This window comes from Atractosteus spatula, chromosome 4, assembly GCF_055471065.1.
Source record: "Atractosteus spatula isolate fAtrSpa1 chromosome 4, fAtrSpa1.hap1, whole genome shotgun sequence".
NCBI lineage: Eukaryota > Metazoa > Chordata > Actinopteri > Semionotiformes > Lepisosteidae > Atractosteus > Atractosteus spatula.
The window spans coordinates 43761608-43784444 of NC_142709.1; the positions used below are offsets into that span (position 1 = coordinate 43761608).

Below are 22837 nucleotides of genomic sequence, written 5' to 3' on the forward strand. Positions count from 1 at the left end.
AAATAAACTCACAGTTTCTGTAAAGCTCTGAAACATATTACAAATATCTCCAGTGTGATTGAGCAATAACTTCCTATAGTCTTCTGTACAGTATATTGTGAAAACACTTTAATATGAGGACATCAGTAGATGTTTGGTCTTTGTCTTCACCAATCAGAAGAGGTCGGGTGTTCCCCCAGTGCTGCTTCTACCAGGTATTTAGTGTAACAGTGAGCTCCTTCATTATCTCAAATTCTGAGAGCTGGAGGCTCTGGAAAGCTGCTATCAGGTCAGAGGATTTGCTAAGATGATCCAACTTTGGGTGGCACTGGGGCTTCTTTGGAAATCGTGTAAGTAAAAAAAAAACCTTCTTTCTCATTTGTCTATAATCAGTGCTTTTTTTTACTTCAGCCAAATATCATAAACCAATTTTTTTAAAGGGTAACACATATATATTTTACATTGTGCAGCTTTTTACCCTTCAGATTATGGGACAATAAATTACCCTGAATTACCAAATACAGTACCTGAATCATGATAATTATCATTATTTAAAGGTTTTGTTCGATCCTGAGCAGGTTTGTGTTCTTGGATCTATATTTCTCTTGACCTAACTTGGGAAGGCTGATAGCTAACCATTAATATATTTGTTTTTCCAGATGTAGCCCCAGAATATATCATCTCTCAGCCCTGTCTCTCAGTGTCCGCACAGCTCGGAGACTCTGTTACTCTGGAATGCTATGTATCTGCTAAAAGTGTAACTCGAGTGTGGTTGAAACAGTCGGTGGGACAGTCACCTAGAGTCATTGTAACATCATATTATAATGATGAAAACTTCCATGGAGAATTTAAAAATAATTCAAAATACAGTGTTCAAAAACATAACAAATCATTTCACATCAAGTTAACAGTTACCAGTTCTTCAGATGCTGGAATGTATTATTGTGGAATAATCTTGATAAATTATATTCAGTTTGCAAATGGAACATTCCTGACAATCAAAGGTAAACTTCATCGTAATGCTCCGCATTGACATTTTTGAGCAATGTTTTCATTCTTTAAATGTTTTGGTTTTTTAATACACTTAAATGACTGCAACACATAGAATATGAAAAATCACGAGCTCTAGCATAAAAGTCATGATACAGCTCACATGCCATCTAACTATTCAGGATCATGAGAAAATATGAGTTATGTCCATTTATAAATATTAAAGTCTTTGATCAATGGCTTTGTAATAATATCTCATGGTAGGTTGTAAAATCAATGTGATATCATCTTAATTGTGCAGGAAGCTAAAGTATTCTGAATGCAACTTGCATGTGATATAGTAAAGCAAAATGTAATTTTTCGCAATTAGCAAAACAGTGTTGTACTCATAATTTTATGACTTGACACAAATCACCTTCTAATTTAGATAGGAAAAACACACTACATATAATTTGCATAATACATTATTTGTATTTTATAGTTGCATATTATTTTATATTTTTAGTAGTTCAAATTCATGATATAGTACTGTCTCAATGTCTTTTTCTTAATTAATACAGTGACAAATCCGGCTATTAGATACTGCTTGATTGGCTGTGCTGGTGGTGAAACATTATATTTTTAATTAAAACATGATAAAATCAGATATCTGTTGTCATTGTCCCTATAACATATTTTTGTTAGATAAAAATATCAGTATGAGGTGAAGCATGATTTTCATGTTGCTATGTAAAGTAATAGCACAATAAAAATTGGCATTGTAAAATAAATAAAAAAATTAATAAATACAACTCTGACTCCAACAAGTGCAAAAACAATTATTTTAAAGGATTTCATTCTTCGTTTAAACAGAGGTACAACTAAACTATATTTTACTACTAAGGTTTTCTTTTAGACAGACAGAGGTACAGCCAAATTATATTTTGCCACTGAATTACTGTGTCACCATAGTGAAATGCTTTTCCTTTTGTAAAATCCTATATAACTAGCCCTATTTTCACGTTTTTAAAGTTAGTTACACTCTTTGTATCTTCCATACTTGTTTTATTTTGGAAAATAAAAAAATGCTAAATATATGTCTGACAATAGTGTTTCATCCCAAATAACATTCATACATGTATTAGTTGTTAAACCATGTACAATTACTATGCACCCACACAGCCAGCAAAAAGAGTCCTCAATAGACTGTTTTACTACAAATAGTAGAGTCCTTCTTAACTATTCTTAACTATGAGGGATCATACTGTATATGTATTGTATGTTAACTAATACAACACTTTGAGCTCATAATGTACATAATGTTAAGGATTATCATTGTTTAGATTTCCTTTGTGTTCATAAACACAGCTTTTCTTAAAAGTAACAAAATACCTTTGGCTAATCAAATGATTGGTTCAAATCACTATTGCACAATGGGGTTAGGACCACACTGTTATTTATCACTGGGACAGCAAAAATAAATAAATATAATGTGTAAAATGGGCTACCTCATTGATAACATTTCTGTTGTTCTGTTGTTTGGAAAAACTGAGAAATCTATAAAGATTAAATGCTTAAAGTAAATACTTATATCCTACATGTGAACTAACTACAGAATAGATAAGAAAAACACTTTAAATAGCCATGCATACAACTTGCTTAGTTTTAAAACTGACAAACATTCTGACACAAACTTGTCCTCTTCTTTTAGGATTAGAGTCAATGAGCAGGAGTGTTGTACAGCAGCCTGTGTCTGTCCCAGTCCATCCAGGAGATGATGTGACTCTGCAGTGTATAACACACACAGAGACCTGTGCAGGAGAGCACAATATTTATTGGTTTAGACGTGACTCAGGAGAATCCCTTCCAGGCATAATTTACACACATAGAAACTGGAGTAATAAGTGTAATGGGAGTTTTGATGCTGGATCTCCTACACAGAGTTGTGTCTATAACCTCCCTAAGAAGAACCTCAGCTTCTCTGATGCTGGGACTTACTACTGTGCTGTGGCCATATGTGGAGAGATCCTGTTTGGGAACGGTACACTGCTGGAGATTACAGGTAATGATCCTTATTGTCTTTGTACTTCCTTAAAATTATATCAATGAAGTATCGATTATAGCCACTAGTGCCAGCAATGGAGTACATTGAGTTTGGATATTTTCCCCCTGTTTCTGTTGTTTTTTCTGGGTGCTTCGGTTTCCTCCCACAGTCTGAAAAAACATACACGTAGGTTAAATGGTTTCTAAGAAAATTGGCCCTGGTGCTTGTGTGCGTGCATTTATGTTTATGTCTGTCCAGTCTGTGATGGCAAGGTGTCTATCCCTGTCAATCCTGGGTTTATCCGGAGCTTATCCCTGCAAGCAACAGGGACAAGGCAGGGATAAGCTCCGGGTCCCCCACAATCCTGAAATGGAAGAAGCAAAGTATAAAAAATGGATGGGTGGATGAATGGGTTGCATATTCTTGTTTATAGGACATATTTTTAGAAATGCACATGATGGTCTTGTTCATGTTTTTTACAGTTGTTTTAAATTTAATATCAATTAGGCAATACCTGTTTTCATGTTTTATCTCTACTCTTAATGTCATGTATCTTATCAAGGTGAGCTTGATCCTGTTGTTCTGGTTTTGGGGACCACAAATGCGGTGTTTGTGATTGTCATTGCTGTCCTCATCTGCACCAGAAACACACATTGTACAGGTGAGTTGGCTACATGCAACATTCCAAATATACAAGTACAATTATTGTATTTGTTACCTCCTTACCAAATATTATCAATATCAAAGATAAAAATAATGTTAAATAAGAATTTGACTGCTGAGACTACCCTTATAAATATTGAATATTTTTGAAGACGAAAGGTTTATATGATTAGTTCATATATCCTAAAAGGAAAACCTGAACTATAAGGACAAGAAAAAAAAAAACACTATTAAAATTATGTCACAGTGTTTAACAATCATTTAAGGAACTAATTAAAATAAATTATATTTCTTGTGTATTGAGTGAAGCTAGAAAAACAAAATCATGAAAATAATAGTACCAGTTAAAATACTGTAATTAAGCCCATCCAGTATCACTCAAACAAGGTGTTATCTAAAACAGCATAACATTTCATACTGTATGTGATTGTGTCCATGTTCTCTCATCAATTAAACTACATTTTGCAGATTTTAATGAAAAGGCACAATTAACTTCACATGTTGAAAATTTTCTTTTCAGCCCCATGTCTATCCCTTTCATTATCATGACATATCAAGAAGGTGCTTCTTGAGAAATTTAATACAGAGGAAATTTGACACAATTCAGGGCACACATTTAGTTTGTCTTGAACAAATGGTCTGAAGTAAATGTATTATGCACATGGACTACCCCTCATCTTGTGTCTAATATCCTGCTAAATGCTTCATCAAAGCACAATAAGTAGTTTCAAGTTAGCTCACTTACAATAGTGACATTGTAGTGCTCTTTTCACCTTGAGATTAAACATAATTTCAAACCTCAACACCAACCACTAAAGAATTAGAAGTAAATTCTTAAAATTTCTGTCTTCATCTCTCTTTTCATCTTTCACAGGAAACATAAAAGGCACTGCTAAATCCACACATGTCCAGGTAATGCAAAGACTCGGAGATTCAGCAGTTTTGAAGTTTTGATTTGGTGCACAGGATCACATTTTAAACAAATTATAAACCATTTTACTTTGTTTATTGTTTGCTAATAGTCAACAAAAAATACTTCACTCAATCAGATGAAACATAAATGGATCTTTATTTGGTATACTGCAAAGTATTTTAATTGTACTGATAAATGAAGGTAGAAATCTAAAAATGTAAAGTAAGTAGTAGATAGGATAAGCAGAAAAATAAGATTTTTTAAAACTTTTTTTTACTTTCAATATTAGCTTCAGTTGTCAGGTTCTCAATATATTCCAAGATATGCTTTTATAACTCAGTTTGTTTGTTCTTTTGTTCATGTCAAAGAGTTGCTATTATAAAGATTTTGGTTCAGTAAAGTATTAAAACAAACTAAAAACACTTTTACTTTCTTCAGAATGAGGACACAGATGTGCTGAATTATGCTGCCCTGAGCTTCACTCAAACCAAAACCAAGACAAGAAGAAAAAGCAGAGAGATGGACAGTCTAGCTGTATACTCACAAGTCAAAAGAGTGACTGAAGAATGATGTCAGGCATCAAACCCAAGAATGAACATTCCAAACATTTTGACAGTTTTAAAGAGTTCTTCTAATGAAAAAAATCTTCTGAAAAATGATTTCACATGCTTTCATTCAAACTGTTTTTCTGTATCTCAACATGCTACTAAAAGAGATACAGTAAGAGATAATCTCTTGCAGTAAATGCCCAGCCATCTACATTGGAGAAACAGGAAGGAGACTCGGAGACCGCTTCAGAGAACACATCAGGGCTGTGAAGATTAAAGATCTCTCCAAGCCCATTGTTTCTTATTTCACCTCTGACGGCCACGACCACTCTAATCTCTCCATCTGTGTTGTCAAAGATGGTTTTCTGAACTAATACATCATAAAGACTACCGAAACCAAAATTATCCTGCAGCTAGGATCACACCTTCCCCCTTCTCTTAACAACAGACTACTCTTCTTCTAAATTTTCTTCATTCATTGGAAGTTTCATTTCACACCTCTCTACACCTATTCTGACTTCACACTTCTTGATTGGCCTCTCTTTCTGTCCCCTGCTCCCGCCTCTCACTCCTCCTCCCTCCCAGCCTTTGTTCTCCTGCTACATTACCTTTGCCTACTGCCTCGTCTCTCTCACACCTGAAGAAGGCTCCACAGCCGAAACGTTGCGTTTTCTTTCTTCTTTTTTTCAGCACGGAATAAGCCTATTACTTGTTCCTTTGGAGCCTACGCATGCTGACGCAGCTACCCACCTGAACTAATTATATTCATGTACTGTAACACAAACAGTAATATATACTGTACACATACAGTATCTTCTGATACGTGTATGGCTCTTTCACCATTTGTCATGTGACCATGCTAGTGGCGTGATGGTTTAAGTGCCTGACTTATAAGCGAGAGGTCAGCTGTTCAAATCCAGCTAGCCCCACGAGTTTTCTTTTATGCAGGCTCTGAATGGGTTCAACTATGATTTGGGCTTGATTGAGGTCATTTGGGCTGAAATCCTGCTTGAATCCTGCTATACTAAAAATTAGACACAAGAAGAGAAGAGGCTCTGGTGAAATTTCTCTGTGAACTGAAGAGTTAAAGTGTAAAGTGTCTCCTCCTTTTTAACGGGAAGAGACATAGTGCTTTAAACGAGAGTGTGGCATTACTTTTTGTCAATGAAAAAGTATGTGTGTTTTTTTTTACTCCCTGGCGGAAACAGGGTTCCATAAGAATCAAGTAATTTGTTTATTCCATGTTGGAAAAAAAAGAAGAAAGAAAACACATTCCATAAGAATCAGTATACTGTAGCTTCTGGGAAATACATTTTTCCTGCATTAAAGTTTTAACCCGTCCAGAGCGCCCTACATTACAAACTCCAAGCGTTTCACCCTCACAAGTGAAGAAGGATTCACAGCCGAAACGTTGCAGTATTGTATTGCAGTAAATGTTTATATCATTATATCTATTTTTTTATTTCTTTTTTAAAAATTAAAAAAATTGTATGCCCAGCCTAAGGGGGGGGGAGTCTGCTCTCATTGACAGCTGACACTCCTCCATACACTCAAGTGAAAAATTAATAACGCCAATGTAAACGTCGTATTTACAATTTGTTGATAATAAAAATGTTAAGTTCTCTAAAGCTTTCTCAGTCCAGTATGATTTACCCAGGGAGCTGTGTAAGCATGCGTAGGCAGCAAAAGATCAGCTAAACTGGGAAGATGCAACACCAAACATATTATAAATAACCTTTTAAATCTGAAGGGAGATCTAAAGGGATCCACACGATACATGTTCCTGCTCAATGCAGTTCAATGCTGAGGGACAATCTTTTTCCAATTACAGAATATAAGTTGTAGACTGTTTAGGTAGGTCCCTTTTCAGGCCATAAAGTAATCAAAACAAACAAACAAAGTCGAAGCTAACAACGCACAAACACGAACAGTACCGAGCAAATGCGAACATGAGCTGAAGCAAACCGAAGTTGGGCCGAAAGCTGACCGAAGTCGAAAGCTAATGGAATAGAAGCTTCTTCAGGTATTTAAACTGTAGATCTTGGGTTCTGATTGGCCGGGAGTTGATTGATGATTACATCACAGCTGCAGCAAGGGTGTAATGATGGACCAGTGGGGGGGGGGGAGGGTACCTTAATACAGGAAGCGAAAATTTTAAAAAAACGCACGGGGACATAACACAAAGAAAGTGGACTATGGTAATACTTTGGGCTATATAAATATATTATATGTAGATCCTTAAATTAATATTGCTATTAATTTCTTTAGATATGTGATTCCATATTATATTCCCTATTTAGAGGATTCTAAAAAGTATACTTTTTTACTGTGATAATAAGCACAAGTATTCATAGAAAAGGTTAAAACATCTTAGCTTTTTATAAAGTATATAAACTCAATATTGTCAGAATGAGCACGTCAAATCTGTTCCAAAATAACCACAGTAAGTGATCGAGTGAAAGACTGATACATAAAATGTTTATGAAGAAAGTTTATATTTATTTATTTTTTATTTAAACTACCATTACCAGCCATATACAGTTTGTATAATATATTTATATTACCATATTAATATAATTTATGACATTCAGAGACGTTATGCTCCTGTTATTTTTATGCTCAGCTTCCAAAATTTCCCTTTAGTTGTAAAATTCCATATTAAGTGGATTTAAACATGCACAGTACAGAGATTAAATGAAGCAATTGTTTCACTAACCAATAATGCACCACAAGTGCCACCTGTCTATCATTTTGTTCAGCAAATCATTTACTGTGGTAGCCTGTAGCTCAATTCCTGAGGTACAGGGTTTTTCCGTGCATTTTGAATGGTTACATCTGTAACCAGGTTAATTAGCTTCGGGGAAAAATTGGCCCTGGTGTGGGTATTTGTGTGTATGCCTGTCCTGTGATGGACTGGTATTCTATTCAGTGTGTCTCCTGCCTTGCTTGTTGGGTCAGACTTCGGAGTCCCTTGTACTAGTTAGAAAATGAATGGATGAAAATAACAACCACATACATTACAGGCTTAAGAAAATGTCCTATTCTGACAGAGAAGACTATTAGGGGAGCCAATACAAGTGTTCAGAATCTACAAAGGCATTGACAAAGTCCACTCAGAAAACATCTACAGAATGAATAGTAAAACATAAATCAGAGAACACAAGTAGAACTACATTTAAACCAGAGAATAGGAGGACCTTTATTACCCAAATGTTTATAGGAGTATGGAACAAGCTATCCAGGAATGTTATTGAAAATGATATTGTGTCTTTTAAATAAATAATTAAATGAATGAGATCCATAGATTAATTAACTACTATCTACCAAACAGGCTATCTAGTTTGAATGGCTTCATTTCATGTATGACTGGTATTATTTTCTTATGTTAATAGTCATTAGTAAATTAATATAGAGAGGGCTCTACTACTCAATAAAAAATGAGTTCTTTTTCAAATATGTAGCATGTCTTGGTTACAAGTTAGTGGTAGAGATTCATATGTATTGTACCACTGATCTTTTCATCAGGTCAGACCTGAGAAACTAATATAAATGTGCCTTTTCATTCTGTGTAGTGGTGGCTTAATTTCCATGTGCTCTGTTTGCACTCTGAATGTTTGCAGTTGTATTCAACTGCAAATGTGAATGGAAATGTGTTTCTAATCATCTCTGTTTGCTAGCCAGTGGAGGATGAAGAGTGCACTTCTACAGCACACTTAAAAAATGCACTTAAAAAAGATACAGACAACAGATCTAGATGATCACTCAGGACATGCAAAACTGAACAGGAAATAATCTGTAACTTAGACTGAACACATCTGAACAAAATGCAGATGAAACAGCTTGGCCACTTTGAAACTCTTTTACCTTGAACACATATAAAGTTTCCACCACTGATTTACAAACATCTGGGACACCCAGTTTTTATTTAAAGAAAACAAGACAATAGCTTGCTATGAACTCACTCCAAAACTGTCTACACTTACTCTCTTACCTATAATTTAAGATAATGCAGTAGAAGTTGCTTCAGAATGCTCCTTTTCCCTAAAATTAATAAATGTAATCTTGTGAAAACTGTTTAACTAATTAACATTTTAATTTTAATACTATTCTTTATTAACTCAATTAATGCGGGTTTCATATTTTACACTAACGGTCCAATGTGCCACCAAATATTGTACCCCTATAATGTTGTGTTGTCTGGCACTGTTCATTGACTGCTGCTGTTGACAAATATTAAAATGCAAGAGCTGACTTTTTTTTATTAGTAATAAAGTTTGGCTAACAGATTATCTTTTATCTGTACTAACAAATGAACTTCCAAGACTTATATTAATAAAAAAATATGGGACATTTAATGTCTGGGAAGTATTACAGCTGTCTGGGGACAGCTGCCTGAAAAAGAAAAATTCAAGAAAATTTTGGACAGGATTTGAAGCATATTGTTACAGCTGTAGGGGACTAGGATGTATTTTCTGAGTTTTGATAACGTTAGTAACACCTACACATTTTCAGCTTCAAAGCAGAAGGGATTTGATGAGATGTAAGGTCTACTTGCTTACAAGTTTACTTGTTTTGGGTTAATAATTGTCAATTAGTAGTCCAGAAATATAAGATTACATTTAGACAAAGAGGAGATAGATAAAGGATAGGAAGAGAAGAGAGAACAAGAAGAAGCAGAAGGGTATAAGAGAGAAGAAAAGAGAAAAAATGAGGTCAGACTGCAAGGCAGGAGTCAGGAGGAGTTGGAATTTGAAGCCTCTATTTCATGATCATCCAGACAAGTCCTGATTGGAGCCAACTATTTGAACCTTGCCAGAGCGAGCTTGCTATTCTGTGTTTTTAGGGAACTTGGGTTTCCTGGGTAAAAGATACCTCAATTAGAAATATATTTCCTGCTTTTCGGTACATTTTTAGAATAGGGAGACAGGCTCCCATTTATTTTGTGGTATCCAGGTTTGCAGAGAGAAAGATTTAACTGCAGGTTGTATGGCATTTATTAAGAAGGCATTTTATGTCTTATTATGATCTCTGTGGCCATTAATAAGTTCAATACTTAGTAGCAGTATGAAGTTTTCTGGGTGATTAGGGTGGACATTGCTTGTACAATCTGTAAAATAATAACTTGTTTGTTGTATGTTTTGTTGTGTGTAATGTAGTGTTTGTCTTGTCATTGTTAATTGTTATTGATAACAATTGTCAATGTCATTGTCATTGTTAGCCAGCAGCCATATCACCCTGCAACTCACAACTAAGGTTGCTGCTGGAAGACGTGTTAGTGGGGCCAGCAGGGGGTGCTCACCCTGCGGTCCATGTGGGTCCTAATGCCCCAGTATAGTGACAGGGACACTATACTGTAAACAGGCGCCGTCCTTCGGATGAGATGTAAAACCAAGGTCCTGACTCTCTGTGGTCATTAAAAATGACCACGTTTTTTGAAAAGAGTAGGGGTGTAACCCCGGCGTCCTGGCCAAATTTCCCATTGGCCCTTACCAATCATGGCCTCCTAATAATCCCCATCTATGAATTGACTTCATTACTCTGCTCTCCTCCCCACTGATAGCTGGTGTGTGGTGAGCTTTCTGGCGCACTATGACTGCGTTGCATCATCCAGGTGGATGCTGCACATTGGTGATGGTGGAGGAGAGTCCCCATTACCTGTAAAGCGCTTTGAGTGGAGTGTCCAGAAAAGCGCTATATAAGTGTAAGCAATTATTATTAATAAACATTTGTGCCTGAATTATTACTCATTTCACCAAGCTGTGCTGTAAATTAAAGAATTCACATGCCTCTAATTATACCAACCGCTCGGGTATATTCTGGAGAAATCACTTACAAGTTGGGGGTTATGAATATTTATTTTACTTATTGACTGAACTTCTCAGTCAATTCCTGATTTTCACAATTTTCATAACCAACCCCCCATTTGCAGCAATATGCAGTTTTCAAAAGAACTTTTGGATTGTCTTCCTTTAGGCACCTGTCATCCTTCCTTAATAGTAGAACTACAGTATCTTGCACAGTGTACATATACACAAGTTAACAAATGTTTTCCTGATCAGGCTTCACAAACGTCCTTAAAAACAAGAAACATTTTATTAACTAATGTTTGTAAATATTACAACACCACCCAATCAGTATAAATACATATGAGCATGACAAGAGACATTTTCATTACATATCAGAAAGTATTGGACTTTTATTTGGACATCAAACAGATAAAATGAACAAATAATTCAAAGTTGTTAACAATCTTATTCTAAAGACCACTTGACACAAACCAAAAATGCTTTATGCTGCCTCCCCAGACGAACTTGATGACCATGCTTTGCAGCTCAAGTCTGAGTCTGTTTGGCAGTGAGTACACCATGGCCAGGTAAATAAAAGCTAGCAGGATGTTTGCTTTCAACACCATCACTTTCCCCATGAGGGGAAAAGGGGAAAACATGTTCACCTTAGTGATCCTCTCAGTCCAATTTATGGTCTCATTGTCCTCCTCTGGAATGAAACGCTCAATATCTTGAGGGGTCCATGCAGAGCTTGAAACCTAACAGTGCCATCATCCTGTCCTTCCAGGATCCAAAGAACTTGAGCTTGCCCTTTCGAGGGTTGAGCTTCGATCCCAAGGACCTGGAGTATTGCTCCATGACCTGTGGGGCTCTCTTCAACCCCCTGCCCGAGCTCAAGAACAGCATTGTGTCTTCTGCATGCTGGGATATCTTGAGGGCTTCTCCCATGCCTCCCAGTATTGCCAGGCCACCGATAACATGGTCTCATCACCTCTGCCAATGGCTTAGTAAAGAAAACATAGAAATGAGGTGAAAGAAGACACCATTCTGGGCTCCAGGGTGATGACCCACTTCATTTTTCATAACAAATTAAACCTTTTCCTTTGCTGACCTGCACTGTGACTTCTTTTATCCTCTCCACTATCCTTTAAAAACAGAGGGTGGTAAAGAAGGCTAAGATCATTATACAGTGTGGCTCATCCTCTCTCTCTCTTCTCATCTGGTAGACATTTCTGTGTCCCCAGGTGTAAAAGTAAAAGACTCAGGAAACCTTTCATCCCCAGCTTACAGAATCAGAGGGAATGAAATATCTCACTGTCACACCAGGCAGTGTAATACCCTTCTCAAACAATATAAAATAACTTTCCTATCTCCTACAACAGTGTTGTACTGTCTTCTATGCTGGTAATATTTCTCTGCCCATGTAGTTCAGGTGGGTTGCTGCGTCAGCATGCATAGGCTGCAAACGAACAAGTAATAGGTTTATTCCATGCTGAAAAAAAGAAGAACGAAAACACAACATTTCGGCCGTGGAGCCTTCTTCAGGTGTGTCTTCCTCCACATCTAGATCTCTTCGTCATACCTTTTCTTCCTCCCTGGGCCACTTGCCCACTTCTCTCACTAAACCAGCATTCCATCTCTTCACAGCTATCTGTTCCAAGACCAGGCTTTCTAACCACCTTCTATTCCTTTACAGATGTCATTGAAAAGGACACGTGAAGAAGGCTCCACGGCAGAAACGTTGTGTTTTCTTTCTTCTTTTTTTCAGCATGGAATAAACCTATTACTTGTTCCTTTCTCTGTCCATGTTGTATTGATGTAATGGACTGTGTTGTAAAACAAATTTCCCCCAGGGGATAATAAAGCTTGAATTGAATTGTCCCAAAAAATAATACAGTGGTTATTGAAAGTATTAACCCCCTTGGACTTTTTCACATTTTACTGTGTTACAATATAGAATCCCAATGTATTTATTTGTCTGATTTTTTCTATTGATCAGCACAAAACACTATAATGTCAAACTGAAAACAAAATTCTTCAGATCCTCCTAAATTCATTATATTGTAGATATAAAACAGAAAATAAGTAATTGAATACATATTCATTTCCTTTTACTATGACACAACTAAATAGACTCTGGTGCAAACAAATGTCTTCAGACGTGACATAATTTGTTGAATGGAGTCTACTTGTGTGTAATTAAGGTGTTTCACATGTGTTCAGAATAAATATACCTATCTGTGGGAGGTCCCACTGTTGATTAGTATATCTCACAACAAAAACTACATCATAAAGACAAAGGAACGTTGGTATAAGGGTATAAGAAAATTTCCAAGGCATTACATATCTCCCACAGTAAAGTCCATTATAAAGAAATGTAGAAAACATAGCACAACTGTGAATCTGTGAAGAAAAGGGTTCCTCAGAAAGTATCCAGGTGAGAAAAGCACTAGTCAGGTAGGTCACCAAGAGGCCTAAGACAACTCTATAGGAATTACAGTCTTCGATGGGAGAAACTGTAAACATGAGAATTGGCTGGGTGCTTCACAAATTTGGGCTTCATGGGAGAGATACAAAAAAAACCCACAACAAATCTTGACTATACTTTGCCATAAGACATATGGAAGGCTCTGAAACTAATTTGAGGAATATTATATGGTCTGATGAGACCAAAAATGACTAAACAGCTCAGTTTCTCAGTCTTTTACCCTCAAAGGTAAGTTGTATGTTTGGTGCAAGTGTAACAGTGAACATAATCCTGAGAACACTATCCCTACTGTGAAGCATGGTGGTGGCAGTATCATGCTACGGGAATGCTTCACTGCATCTGGACCTAATGGGAGAAGATTCATTTTCCAGTTTACAATGACTAATAACAGTTAAGAATAACAAAGCCACACTAGATTGGTTTAAAAAGAGAAAAGTCAATGTTCGGGAGTGGCCTAGACAAAGCCTGGACCCCAATCCAGTCAAGAATCTCCAACCAGTCACCAACTTTTCCCACCCAACTGAGGGAGTTTAAGCAATTTTGCAAAGAAGAATGGGCAAAAATTGCAGTATTCAATTGTGCAAAGCTGTCAGAAATGTATCCAAGAAGACTCGTGGTTGTAATTTCTGCTAAACGTGCCACTGCCAAATATTGACACAAATGGAGCGAATACTTATGCAATCAGCTATTTTCCATTTTATATTTATAATGAATTTAGGAGGATCTGAAGAATTTTGTTTTCACTTTCACATTATAGAGTGTTTGCTGTCAACGTAAAAAACTCCCAGTTAAACACATTATGATTCCAGATTGAAACACCGTAAAATATAAAAAAGGCCAGAGGGGGGTGAATAGTTTTGATAGTGACTATAACCAGTTCATTTATGGTATGTAAAGTAAATGAAAAAGAACAACCTCATATTTTAACTATAAATGCAAGAAAAATATCTGAAACTCAGTCATAAACAATTTAGACCAGCCTAAAAGACAATAATATAACTTTATTGTAAATTTATTAAGAAAACAGCAATGAAAGTGATACATTCTTTCTAAACTTTTTCTAATATTAACCATGACTTGTACCCATACTATTTTATAGTATGACACTCAGTATTGAAACAAAATACTACTTAAAATTTAAAAGATATTTTAAAAATAATACTGCATATTGCATAAGCGCTTAACCTTTTTAAATATAAAGGATATTAATTTAATAAACACTGCAGCATCTAAGTTCTAAGTTTCCAGAAAAAAACAATCTCCTACTATGGCAGAATTCTACTCTAGGTGGCAAGAGAATGACATTACAGACTGTTAAAAAAAATTTAAAATGTTACTTAACCATTGTGAGGATATTGGGGATATTGTGGACTATCTGGCAAGTCAGTATATATTTTATTTTACAAAACATTTTCTCTTTCATTCAGGATCAGATCCTAGGAGCAGGAATGTTGTGCAGCAGCCTCTGTCTGGCCCAGTTTATCTAGAAAATGATGTAATGCTTCAGTGTATGATACACATGGAAACCTGTCCAGGAGACCACGATGTTTATTGGTTCAGACATGGAAAAGGAGAATCCTTTCCAGGAATAATTTACACCCATGGAAACAGAAGTGATCAGTGTGAGAGCATTCCCGAGGACAGGCTTCCTAAACAAAGTTGTGTCTATTTCCTCCCCAAGAGGAACCTTCGCCCCTCTGATGCTGGGACTTACTATTGTGCTGTAGCCACATGTGGAGAGATCCTGTTCGGGAATGGAACACTACTGGACATTGCAGGTAATTGGTTTTCTTTTGTTTTTGAGAAGTAGAAGTTTTTTTTAATGTGAATATGGTATTCCTTAATAGTATGGTTTATTATTTGCTTTGCTTAGTGGACCTAAGCTACACATGTTAATATTTATATGTATGGAATGAAAAGGATAACATTTCTAACATTACAGATGAAATCAAGATTGATCCCATTGTCATGGCCTTGGGAACAGCAAATGCTGTGTGTACGATTGTGATTGTAGTTCTCATCTGCACCAGAAATCCACACTGCGCAGGTAAACTTTTTATGTATCACACAGCAAACACAATTAAGTATATACCCATCCTTTGCTTTTGTCTTATTCATGTCAATGGTAAAAATTGTTTTAAGATAAGAATTAATAATTGCAGTTGAAATGATTCATTCCCTTCAGGTAATACCTTCAAATATTTAATATAATTTCAGAAAAATAAAAATAATAATGTAAAAGCCTCATACAGAAATATTGAGTGCAAGACACTTATTGGCATTATCAACAGTAGAATTTTGACTTCTAGGTATTTCACAGATAATTGTAATATATACTCTGAGATATTTGTATCAGATTATTTATTTACCTTAATTCTCTTTACGTTTTCTCAAAATATTGTGAAAACCTTTATTTCAAAGATCATATTTTAAAACAAGGTTTATACAGTATAGCATATAAATATATAATATAGAAATATGAATTGGTACAAACATTTCAAACATAAAACAGGAAAACAAGTAAACAAGGAATAAGTATTAAAAATATTCTCCCCAAGATAACTGTTTCAAAGATAAACAATACTCTTTAGAAAATTAATTCTCATCTACAGTGCACTATTTTCATAATTTAAATGCTGTCTGAAATGTTTAATTTTAGATTTATTGATCATTTATTTGTTACAGGCTGAAAATCTAAGGGCTACTGAGAATAAACTTCTCAATCTTGCTTTGCAGGGAATTTGCAGGCTTGTCATAAACATGATAATACTGATTCCACAAGTAATGAGGTAATTTTCAATGTTGCATTAATAATGTTGTTCTCTCGTATCTTTTTTTAATTAATAACTTGTCTTTGCCGCTACAAGACCATGAGCACCAGAGTGTTATTCTGATTTGTCAGAGAATGGATGAGTATGGTACATCTCCTTCTCCCTCTGCTGTTGTCCTAAACTTTGATTTATGGGAAAAGTCGTGCACAGTAAAATGTGTTTGTGTTGTGTGATGCCATATTTACTCATCCAGCTATTTTAATAAATAAAGCATGTGGCACCACATCACTCATGCTGCATTCACTGTACATTCATCTTTAGTACCGACTATATGAGTCTTTATGTTGTCACTGCCGCTCTGGTGCCTGGCAGGAGTTGCTCTAAGCAGCACGACAAAGACTGAAACCCATTCAAATTTCATGAGACTCTAGGTCACAACTGACAGATGATATGGCCCAGGATCAAACTCTTGACATGTGGACCTTGGTGCTCTCTAACTACTTTTATTCAGGCTGCCAGTTCTACCATATCAACAAATATATGTCAACAAGCTTGAGATCAATAAGTTCACTGCAGTGTACACTACCACTACTTCTTTTTAATGCTTTATAATGTTCAAAAAAATTAAAACTGAATGAATATTTGATGTGATCTACAGTATATGGACAGCACTAGAGAATGTACAGATGTTCTGGTATTCAAGGGAGTCACTGATACAAACCATGTCCATGCATCTAAAACATCTAGTTTCTTGTCATAGAATATAAAATGCCATCTAAACCAATATTTCCCTGCATTTGTAAAAAGTCCACCATCCCTAAAATCCACAGTCAATCCAGCAATACCTTGGTTAATTATGGGTACCAGTCAGATAAGTCTAGCAATTTGTCTTTCAAACCACATGGGTTAAAATATTATTATTCCTTCTTCTACAACATTATTGGAGTTTATAGGCTGCAAATTTAGTGTATCATAATTTTTCACTGGGGTGGTACTGTGGCACAGTGGTTTGCACTGCTGCCTTACAGCACTGGGATCCTGGATTCGGTTCTGGACCTGGGGCGCTATCTATGTTCAGTTTATAAACAGGATATTATTTTAATTGGTTTGACATTGTATGACAAAAGTATAAAATCCCATTGGCCTTTTCTGGGAATCTTAACTGTAACTGGGAATATACTATATTTATTATTTTCTTTCAGAATCGAGATACATATATGTTGACCTATTCTGCCTTAAATTGTACTCACAACAAGGCTAAGTCTGTGAAGAAGAGTAGAGAGACAGACACACAGGTTGTGTATGCTGATGTGAGATGCCAGCAGTGGGACTGATTATCATGGACACATCAATGTGAAGCACACTGACAGCAACTGCGCCTGGAAAGCTCATTGCAAAACTAGACTTCTGGTCTTCAATACAGAAATATTGTGTATTATTCTACATCAATTGTTATATATAAATTACAAATAACAAATGGGTGGATAATGTGTGTGAAAAGTAACATACAGATGCAGCCATTCAAAGTGCACGTACCGCGGGTAATTGGCTACATCATCGCGCATCGTGACGCGCAGTACCGCAGTACGTGATTGGTTGACCGACAGGGGCACTCGTGGTGCGTTGGTCGGTTGTAGAAAGATTTAAATGTCTTTACCGTTTTAGTATTGAATATTTATATGAAATTTTACCACTGAAGGGAAATCTTAGTAGCTGAGCATAAAAAGAAGAGGAGCATAATGTGTGTGAAGGCCATAAACGATATTAATTTTGGAACATAAACATACAGTATTATGTGAACTGTACAGATGCAGCCATTCAAAACGGGTGAGGTATTTCGCGGTATACCCCGGTGGGCGTGTCGCATCAAAACACAGTTTCACGCAGTATCACGCGGTGTATCGCATCATTTGACATCATACAGGAGAGTATCTGGAATCACCTTATAAAACCGCCAGGAGGAGCTAATAAAGCTTAACCTCTCATGTACAGCATTTGAGCTTTTACATTTAAACTGTGTATTACAGCATGTTAATCATCAGTCATTAAAAAGTTGGTATATTTTATGAAAGCAAGATTGCTCAGTTGGGCAAAAGTACACAACCTACCTTTATCATAAATATTTTAATTATGCAGAAATATTTTATGCATCAAAGCCTTTACCGAAGATATTACTCATATTATTAATAATGAATGACCTTGGACAAGCTGTAAACTCAAAGTATTATGCTGGTCCACATTATTTGTAACCGTCATTTTAAATGAAAAGACTTTATTTTTTCATCAACAAAAAGTAACACCACAGCATTTTGTTGATCTAACTAACAAGGACGGGACATTAGCTAGCCAATAGGATAAAGGAATAAATTACTTTTTTTGTTTATTTCTTTAGCACATTTATTTGAACATTTCCATCGATTGTACAAGAACTGAAAAACTGTCCAATCCCTAGTTCGTCAGGCATTTTCTTTTAGTATAACAGACATAAAAACTCCCTTGCTTTTAACAGAGCGTTTCATAATTTCTAACAACGAAAATTATTTAAACTGCGACACTTATCATTCAACCAGTGCTCAAAATATCACAAGGATCCTCAAGAGCACATCAAAAACTAGGCAGCAGCGTTGGGCCAACCTTGCCCGGAGCAGTCCCGGCGCCTCCCCTCTCCTTCCAAAACGCCTCTGGAAGGCCGACGCCAACGCCGCGTAGTTGTACCACTGGTCCCCGGGTACATCCAGCAACGCCCGGCAGGGCTTCCCCTCCAGGACGGCGGCGAGGTGGCCCACCATCTCCACCTGAGACCAGCCGTTTGCACAGGCCGACATCTGGAACTGGGCCTCAAACATTTGCCATGGGATCTCCCCGTTATAATGGCTCGGTCTCACCGGCACAGGCTGGAGCAGGGGTGGCGTGCTGGACCCCGCTGGTCTGGCGTCTCTTTCCTGCCACATGGCCTGAGGCGACCCGGGAAAGGGCCCCCTTCCGCTGAGTAGGTCACCGTGGGCCTCTGGCGGTGCTGAGGGGTCAGAGAGACAGAGAGAGACAGAGAGAGAGAGAGAGAGAGAGAGAGAGAAAGACCAAGGGGTGCGGAACCAGATAACTATTTACATGGAAAACGGGCGATCTCCCCAGACTGTATGCCCGTTTCACTGTTAACTGGATATCTCTTGGGGGATATCCTCTATATCCTCTTGGGGGATATTCTAACAACAAGTGATTATAAGACAATCTGTCAAAGTGCAATGAAATACAATATGCTGGACAGTATGCTTCTCAATGCACTTTACAGGATAACAACAATAACAACAACAATTTTACAAGTCCTGGGAGGAAGAATGTGATCAATTTTAATAATAATATTAAACTTTATTTTATATAGCACCTTAAAGGTGGCTTTTTTTAAAAAAAAACGTTTTTTAAATGCATTTGCATTTGCACACAGAGCAGTGTTTACTTGAACATGGAGATGCCATACTGAAAAATTCCTGCACACAACCATTGCAGCGGAATTTGCATCATTTGGCAGGGCTATGATTCATACAAGTGGTGGTGGATTTGGAGACAAAATGTATTTACATTGGGTTGCTGTAAGTGGAGCACTAATAAGCCCAAAGCTCTACTTATTATTTTACAAGAGAATGCACCTGACAAGCTTTACAGGATAACAACAACAATAACAACAACAATTTACAAGTTCTGGGAGGAAAAATATGATCAATATTAATAATAATTATAATAATAAACTTTTTTTTTTATATAGCGGCTTTAAAGGTGGCTCCTCAAAGCACTTTACAGGATAACAACCGATGAAACAACAGTGGTTGGGGGTTGAAAATACCTGTGAAACCGGTTTGTTCACAATGTACTGTAGACACAGAGTGTTACACCAACGCATTAGCATGTTAAAGCAATTCCATTAAGGAGCCAGGCGCGATAATTGTTTTGTTCCTTGATATCTGATCTGCAAGGCCATTTGGCTGCAGCGAATGTGAATTCTGTTTGGCATTATCAGATTGTGAAAAAATAAAAGTATTTTAATCAAGATTCCCTTATAAAATTAACGTGAAACAAAACAAAAACTAAAAATAAGATACAATCTACAGACATTCACAACATAAACATATCTTAAAACATTTACATATATTGTTAAATTATTACTTTAAATATATACTTTAGGTTTCTGAAACAGCCAGTTAATAAATTCGTTTGAATTTTGTTCTTGTTTGAAGGTGGGGATATTCTGACAACAATTGATTTAAAGACAATCTGTCAAAGTGCAATGAAATGCAATAATTACGCTGGGTGAACGTTCCGAGGTCAAATTCTTCCGCGACAGGGGTACCTTTAAAGCGCAGACAACGGCACCGAAAAATTTTGGCTCGCCCTCTCTTTAAAGCCCTGGCCAAATACGAAGACAGTACGTACAGTTATAATTCAAACTGAATTAAAAACTACTCCTACTTGGCATTTTAGTTATGGAGGAAGAAAGACCCCCCCCCCCCGTCTCTGGGTGCCTGAGTTTTCGCCATCTTTAACCATTCCGTGTCCGAGTCGCAGCAGGTAGAGACACGTTCGAAAAAAAGTTCATCCCAGCTAGAATACATTATTTTTAATATTTTTGTGGTAAGAGGGAGCATAACATCAGTATTTACTGCTAGTAATTAGTGTACGATCTATAGTTGAAATCTGAGCCTAAATAAAAAGAAAAAGAGCATTTTCAGAGAGCAATTACGCTGTGTTTATGTAGAATAAATGATTAGGTTTATGAGCAATCTAATTACTTATTCGTTTAAAACGCTATATAAAATAAAGTTTATTATTAATTTGCTAGACAGAGTGGTGAACATTATTATGCAGAAGACAAAGATAACGATTTATGTTAAAAGATATTTAATTAAACACGGGTTTGTGATTTAAATGGAAATGGGGGTAACGGGAACTCTTAATCTAAATAAAAATAAAATAAATAAAACAGGTTTCGATAGTTAATAACCACTTTTTATGCACGAAACACGGGTGACTTTTCTTCCTCCTATTCAGCTTAGAAATCTGTGTACGCTGTACGGTTTTTACTTAATTAAACTTCCTGGTGTGTAGAGCAGATTAGCACGTCTTTTTTCCCCAATCAGAGGGGAGTCAGATGGTGTCAGCCAATCATCATTCTGAAGCCCTACCGTAATCTCTGGTATAGGGAGACACCAGAATTCTGTCCGATAGTTTAGATAGATAGATGATAGATACTTTATTGAGCCCGTGAGGGAAATAAAGTAAATCATTTTCATTTTAGGAAATTATGAAACGCTCGGTTAAAAGCAAGGGAGATTGTCTGTTATAGTGGACATAAAAACAAGAGTTTGCTACGGCGTTATTGGAAACCCAAATTTAACAAAAAATCGCTGGCATTATATCCTAGAAGACACAGACCGGCGCCAGACCGGGAGATTGCCCGCAGCGTAAAAGAAAATGCCTGATAAACTAGGGATTGGACAGTTTCCAAGTGCTTGTACAATCGATGGAAATGTTCAAATAAATGTGCAAAAGAAATAAACAAAATAATCATTTATTTCTTTATCATACTGGCTAGCTAATGTGCTCTCTTTGCTAGTTTGTGGCTGTGTTTCTGCGTTGGATAGCAACAGGTGACTATGTTCTCAGGCGGAAGATGTAAACAGCTTAATTTTCATGTTAAATAATTTTTTTAAATTAAAATTCATTCTATACAGCAATCGCATATTTGGGTACTGTTTCATAAAACTTTCATGCTTAAAATGTTTAGGAAGAAATGGAAGACTGGTGTGTATTTTTTCTTTAAACTACCAAGACCAGCCATACACAGTACAGTTTACATACAGTAATATGTTTATGTTCCTAAATTAATATCGTTTGTGACCTTCAGATGTGTTATGCTCCTCTTCTTTTTATGCTCAGCTACTAAAATTTCCCTTTAGTGGTAAAATGTCATATACATATTCAATACTAAGCAGATTAAAATGTGCACAGTAAAGTGATTAAATCTTTTCACTACCGACCAATGCACCACAAGTGCCCCTGTCGGTCATTTTAGCCAACCAATCACTTACCGTGGTGCGCTGCGGTAGCTTGTGGGTAGTTGCGTGCGGTACGGGTTTGTACCGTGCATTTTGAATGGCTGCATCTGTATATGGCTGGTCTTGGTACTTTAAAGAAAAAATACACACCAGTATTCCATTTCTCCCTAAACATTTTAAGCATCAAAGTCTTTAACTAACATGTGAAATAATGTATAAAAAGTGGTAGTTTTAAGCTTTTCTGCGAATATAATATGGAATCGCGTATCTAAAGAAATTAATAACGATATAATTATATTCATATTCTGCAAGACAATAATACACGCTGTACAATGTCTGTTCATACTGTATGTATAGGGCTGTTTCACCTCTCTTCATGTGGCCTTGCAGGTGGTCCTGTGGTCTACATCCCTGACTTCTGAACCACAGGTTGGCTGTTCAAATCTAGCCGGTGCCATGACTTTTCTTTTAACAAACATTTCTTAAAAAAATAAAATAGCAATATTATGGACAATTTATTGACTTTTTAAATTCTAAATATCACAACATGTTTGAATTTAAGTCATTTTTAATAACAATGAATAGTCACCTTCTTTCCTTCTGAAAACGGTCCCTGCTTCTGCTTCCTG

At 36.4% G+C, this 22837-nt stretch overlaps 1 protein-coding gene across 1 annotated transcript; it reads left to right on the forward strand.

The window, feature by feature from the left end:
* The first annotated feature begins 286 nt into the window (after positions 1-286).
* Positions 287-5720, forward strand: LOC148836349 (uncharacterized). The gene is made up of 6 exons (XM_088913617.1): positions 287-329; positions 639-983; positions 2660-3010; positions 3555-3653; positions 4530-4567; positions 5007-5720. The coding sequence occupies exons 1-6, from the start codon at positions 287-289 to the stop codon at positions 5136-5138; spliced, it is 1008 nt and encodes a 335-aa protein (XP_088769743.1). The 3' UTR covers positions 5139-5720.
* Positions 5721-22837: the final 17117 nt, after the last annotated feature.